Below are 6000 nucleotides of genomic sequence, written 5' to 3' on the forward strand. Positions count from 1 at the left end.
AGCCAAAATTTTCCTAGTTCCTGGGGACGTAATATCGTTGGTAGTATGATTCAATAAATATTTAACATTTGATTGTACAAATGTAAATAGGTTCGTTGAAAAATTAGAGGTTAGACTTTAAGTCTTTCTCCTATCATTGATTTAAAAAATAATCAAGGAATCCATGCATCGCTAATCTGTCAGGAGTATATTATGGGCTGATAAAATACGATTGGGGGTGATCAAATCATATAAAGTTAATCATAGATTTTACAATATATGATTACCTCATCATATCCAGTTTAAAAATGATATCTTCTTACTGTTCAAGGTTTCTCTGCATGCAGCTTTCACCACTATTTGCTTAGCATATTGATTATCATAAATACCTTTGTGCAAAAACAACAGTACTGATCAGAACCAGCGTCAGTCTTCGAAATAACCCGGGAGTCCGATGCCCGGGACCTGGTAAATTTGTAGGCGGGCATGTAAAAATTGCCAAATTACATGCCCGGAGGGCATGTGTAAATTTTCTGTCAACGTACAATATGATAGACTGGTCCTCAGTCTCTTAGTACGAAATATCGCGCATTTACAGTGAATATCAGAGAGGCATTGCCAGTCTAACAATTTGTTTACTTGCCATTTCTTCCATCCTACCCAAGTTATTCGCGTAACTTGCTTTGTGCAGTCTACATTCTCGGTACGACTTATCAAATAAGCGTCAATCCTAATCATTGAAGTGTTTAGTTAAACCTATTGTATAGGTTTGCTAAATTACGAGACGTACATCTTTAGCTATTTATTTATTTTGGATGCACCATACATGTACCGGTCAATATAAGAATTTTGAGTTGGGCATGTAAAAATTTAAATGGGTCTACATGCCCGAAGGGCATGTGCTGAAAAAAAATTGTCTTGAAGACTGCAGCGTAACATCAGAGTAAAACCCAACTGAACCCAGGGTTTACTTTTGGGGTTTATTTGAGGTCAACTGTACGCACTGAAGTGTGAAGCAGAGTTCGTCTTTTATCTAACCATCTTACTGCCTGTAATTCCTGTCCCTTGTATATTCTGAATTCACATGTAGTGTCAGCTTTCAGGGGTATACCTCTCACCAGGTTTACTCTTAATTTGTGTCCACTCTGGGTTTACTCTGGGTCCACTCTAGTAAACCCGGAGTAAACCCAGAGTAAACCCAGAAAGTAAACCCTGGGTTTAGTTGGGGTTTACTTTCTGTAAGGTTGCATGGGTCTGATCAGGTATAACTGTATGTGCATCAACAATTAAGAATGGAAAAAATCCAGATTTTCTTTAAACAATTAATGCCTCCTCTACAGATTAAAGTTTCAATACACAATCAAAAATAGAAGTCTATCACTCTATTGGGGATTTTGCATTGAAGTTTGAAGACATGAAGAGTATATATTTGGATGATAATGTTGAAAAATTGTACGAGCTAGCTAGCTAGGTGTCCAAAGTAATTTAAAAAAGAAAAGATGTTAAGGGTATTTCCTATTATAAATCTCCGTAAGCATGCATGAATGGTAAGAAATTTGCTTTCATTCATGTTAATTTCTCTGGGTAAAAATAGATGAAAATGTCAATGAAGAAATCTTGCATTTTAATTCCCATTAGTATCGATTCTGTTATACCTGCGGACAAAGTTGATCGAATTAATAGCTGATTAAGAGATGGTGCTCATGCTTAACTGCTGTATTTTATCAATCAGGGCCATGCGCGGATCCATATTTTAAGAAGGCCCAATGAATACCACTGTTTGCTAAGGAAGAATGGGGGAGGGGACCTCCATAGCAAAATATAAGAAATGTGACCCCCCCCCCCCCCGATCCACGCATTACTACTGTTGTCCATAATCTATTTGAAAACGCCTATAACAAAAATACACATTTTATCATGATGAGCCCAAACGATGATGCCTTTTAAGTTTAGTACAACGTGACTAAGGCTGTAAATAACAAAGTAACCCGAATTTTCTCTGTCGTAAAAACAAATCACGAAAAAAAGAAGTGAACACTTCAAAACCAAGAATATGCGTGATTGTCATGCAATTTAAACGAGGGACAAATGTCTAAATCAAACGCATCTTACCTTTATTTAACATAGGAACACTCTCTTTCAAAGCCATGCTTATTTCCTGTATGTGCACAACGATTGATGACGTAAGGCACAAATCCGGTCCGGCTCGAACGTTAAAACAGTAACAGAATATTAATGTTGGAATATTTTTTTTTAACAAATACTTAGTTTCCTGGGTACAATACAACACAGGTAAGAATTGGAATCAGCTCCACAACAACGGATTGTTAAGATAGAAGCAACGCTCTGAACAATGGAAACAAAGCCAGTTGTCTGGTTCAAACTTGAACTTATCGAACTCCAGGGTTGTGTTTTGCCAGAGCATGAACTAGTTTGGGTCAGAAGAATGCAGTTTATTCTTAGTCGTGGGAAGTCAATACCCTGTAATATTGTTGTGGGAGTTCAGCATTTGCCTATTCAGAATTTCATATTTTTACATGATTATCTTTTAAGTATTTAAATAACAGCAGACTTTGCCAATTGATTTATCAACTGTTTCTGTTACTGTAACAGTATAGTTATCTGGTTATATAAACCTTTAATCAGAGACATAAATAACATTTATATTATTTGTGGCTCTGCCTTGAATTATACATGTAGTTTTATAAATCTATTTAGAAAAAAACCATTTAGGTCAGAGAGAAATTTTCTTACTGTGGTTTCATTAATATTCGAGGGTATCAATTTTCGTGGATAAAGTAAAAATCACAGTTTCAAGGATACGTAAATTCGTGGCCAACCGGCCTATCAATACAAAATATTAATAGAAATTGCACTTCAATGAACATTTAATTTCGTGGATCAACTTAACAACGAAATCCATTAAAATTGGTATTCAATGAATATTGATGAAACCACAGTATTTTAGACATGTTAGAGATAAAATAAAATTCAAAGTATATATTGCGTACATTCCTATATGTACTGTTAAAATATTTTTTTTTAATAGATGGGGGTAATTAAATACACTACATGTACTTACAATTTCAACTTCTTGGGCCTTTCCGACAGGCTCGGAAAAACACCTCAAATGTATTTCATAAGCTTCCATACCAACTACCCTTTTTATACAACTTGATATAAATTCAACACATTTTGCGTTCTGTTGAGATGTGAGGTAGACTTCATAAAAGTCAATGATATGCCCTAAAATATACAACAGAAGCAACATATACAAGGCTGTCTAACAGATACATATTTAATAGCAAGCAACTTCATTTTAATTTATTTATAACATCCGGAAATGTTAATACATTCAAGTTGTTTTTCTGAGCCTGCCGGAGAAGTTGCAATTACACTACCGGTACTTACTTCTTACACAGTATGCATAAAACTGTGTAAAATACCCACCCCACTTATGGTAACAATATTTATAACTGTAGAATAATTAATCACACAACTGTATATTACTTAATACCCAAGCATTATTGTTTCATCCAGCGTATTAACCACTTTTACCGTTTTGATTTGGTTATGTCAGAGAGAGGTGATGTGACCATGAGATATATGAGTAAAATGTTGTGTGAGTCTGATTACTGGAAATTGTGTCGGTCTTAAAATTAATTGAAAAACGTATTTGATTTTTCAGAATGGCCGCTCGACCCCTTCAGCTCAGATGCAAAACCAAAACAGGACAGCACCTTCTGAGTGGGCTGAACCTGGACTCCAAGATTGGACAGCTGAAAGACAAGATCACAGAGGTCACTAAGATACCCAGAGGGGCCCTCATTGTCCGCCAGGGCTACCCCCCAAAAGTCATTGACATTAGTGAAGAGGACGGCCCATTGTCCTCCCTTCCATTCAGGTCTGGAGACACACTGATTGTGGAAGGCGACCGTAAGCTGCAGGAAGAACTCCAGCAGCAGCGGATGGACAACGTGATTCAGAAACAGTCCATCAACTCTAAAGGAATCCTGATGAGAAAAGTAGTTCCTGCTGACAATTCCTGTCTGTTTACCAGTATTAATGCTCTCATGAACAAAGGAGTTGTAGATCTGTCTTGTTCTAAAGCCATGAGAGAGATTATTGCCGGAGTTGTGATGAGTGACCCTATTAATTTCTCGGAGGCGTTTCTGGGAAAGACCAATAATGCCTACTGCCACTGGATAATGAACCCAGACTCTTGGGGAGGGGCCATAGAAATCTCTATCCTCTCACAGTACTTTAATGTAGAAATCGCTGTTGTTGACACCCAGAGTTGTCGCATCGACAGATTTGGTGAAGACAAGTTTTACAAGGAACGAATATTTGTGATATATGACGGCATTCACTATGATCCGCTAATCATGGAGCCTTTGGACCCCAGCCTACCAGTCCAGACGATATTCCCAACCAGTGATGCATCCGTCCTTGGCCAAGCCATGGAGATTGCGTCGGAGGCCAAGGCGTCACGTCAATTTACGGATGTGGCAAACTTCTCCATCAGGTGCTTGGTATGTCAGAAACTTCTCTCAGGTCAGAGTGAGGCTCAGGCTCATGCTAAAACGACGGGACACATTAACTTTGGTGAAGTTTGATGGGGTTTCCTGGAATAACTGTCACGGAGTAGCCAGTGTTGCCCAGCTTCATGTACTTGTATTTATAGTCCAGAAGTTGGAAAATAGTTGGAGACTTTTTGGGATGAATTTTCTCAATTTACCTGATCTCTTGAGCCAGTTGAATTGTCACAGTCGTCCTGGGGACTAGTCAACCCAGACTGATGTACAGCTGAGAACTACAATATAGGTTATCACCCACTTATGAAGAAACTTCATTACCAAGCATATTACTTGTTAATTATAGTTTGTAAATGCTATCTGCTAGCTTTTGATTTACTTCATAAACTGTCATTCATTTAATGGTATTGACTTACACATGTATGTAATATTTATTCTACCTCACAGTTTTTTTCATCCTTTTTATACAAGTTGAATGTAATAGACCGTTGGTCTAAAATAAATGGTATGACCATGATGAATGTTCCCTGATCTGCAGACTTGATTTCGTACTACAGTTCTGGTATTTGGCTAATTAATACACTGTGAGTGACTAAACTTGTCTGATTTAGATTAGATGAATAAAATTCCCTTTGATTTGCTATGATTTGCTGATCATTATCGGATATAGTCATGGTATCAAATCAACTATAGAGCTTTCTCCTTTTCTTTTATTTTTGCAGTCAATACTGTGGAATCATTAGATTTCATGTTGGTTCAATTTTCATGATAATTGTGATATTCGAATAAACATCATCCTCGAAATAATAAATTAGGGTTACAAAGTCATGCTACATTTTCAGACGTAAGATAAAACACAAAATTACGTCCTTATGAACCTGTAAAATTTAAGCAATCCATGAAAATTGGCCCCCACAAACAATGATTCCTCGGTAATCCCTTTTAGTACACTTTGCAAGCATTTATTTCTAAGAGATGAGTTATGTAACGTAAGCTTTTATAAGGCCAAAAAAAAAAAAAAACCAACCTTAGTAGTATTTTACACAAAATGTCTGCCTGAAAAACTTGGCCTGATTCGTTAAAGATTATGTAAATTGATCTGTATCAATAAAAGGTGATTTAGATCTGTATTCACGGTAAATGATACAACGTTTTTTGGTTTCATTCCACCCACAAATAAAATCCGGCTTCTGACTACCAGGAACGTAATTCACAGGCTGATTGTGATGAAGTCTTTTGTTTTTGTTTTTTTGAGGGGGGGGGGGGGGGGTACAGGAGGGTTTAATAAAAAATTATAAGATATAATAATCTCGGGATAAAAGTTTTATTTGTAATGCCCAATTCTTCTCTTTTTTTTGGAAAAATAAATCATTAAAATATAACTGTCTTAGAGGGAAACAGTTCAAACTATTTTTGGATTGTAAAAAATGTTACGTTTTCCAGTTTTATATGTTCAGATCGTTACGACTGATAACCAATATTGATC

At 36.6% G+C, this 6000-nt stretch overlaps 2 protein-coding genes across 8 annotated transcripts in view; one reads left to right on the forward strand and one right to left on the reverse strand.

The window, feature by feature from the left end:
* The window catches only part of LOC117682321 (6-phosphofructo-2-kinase/fructose-2,6-bisphosphatase), a 38406-nt gene extending 36179 nt beyond the window's left edge, over window positions 1-2227 (reverse strand). For all 6 annotated transcript variants that reach the window (XR_010713385.1, XR_010713384.1, XM_066082946.1 and 3 more), the window contains exon 1: window positions 2092-2227. Coding sequence is in view for 4 of the 6 variants with exons in the window: in XM_066082946.1 (XP_065939018.1) it covers window positions 2092-2128 (37 nt within the window). In the remaining 2 variants the exon portion in view is untranslated. The remainder of the gene's footprint in view (window positions 1-2091) is intronic.
* On the forward strand, window positions 2152-5039 carry LOC105345855 (ubiquitin thioesterase OTU1). Of its 2 annotated transcripts, none has more exons than XM_066082952.1 (2): window positions 2152-2271; window positions 3668-5039. In XM_066082952.1, the coding sequence occupies exon 2, from the start codon at window positions 3669-3671 to the stop codon at window positions 4593-4595; it is 927 nt and encodes a 308-aa protein (XP_065939024.1). In that variant the 5' UTR covers window positions 2152-2271; window position 3668; the 3' UTR covers window positions 4596-5039. The 2 variants fall into 2 exon arrangements, with proteins under 2 accessions (XP_065939024.1, XP_065939025.1); XM_066082953.1 differs by lacking the exon at window positions 2152-2271 and adding an exon at window positions 2319-2462.
* The last annotated feature ends 961 nt before the right edge of the window (window positions 5040-6000 follow it).

This window comes from Magallana gigas, chromosome 4 (assembly GCF_963853765.1).
Source record: "Magallana gigas chromosome 4, xbMagGiga1.1, whole genome shotgun sequence".
In the NCBI taxonomy this organism is placed as follows: Eukaryota; Metazoa; Mollusca; class Bivalvia; order Ostreida; family Ostreidae; genus Magallana; species Magallana gigas.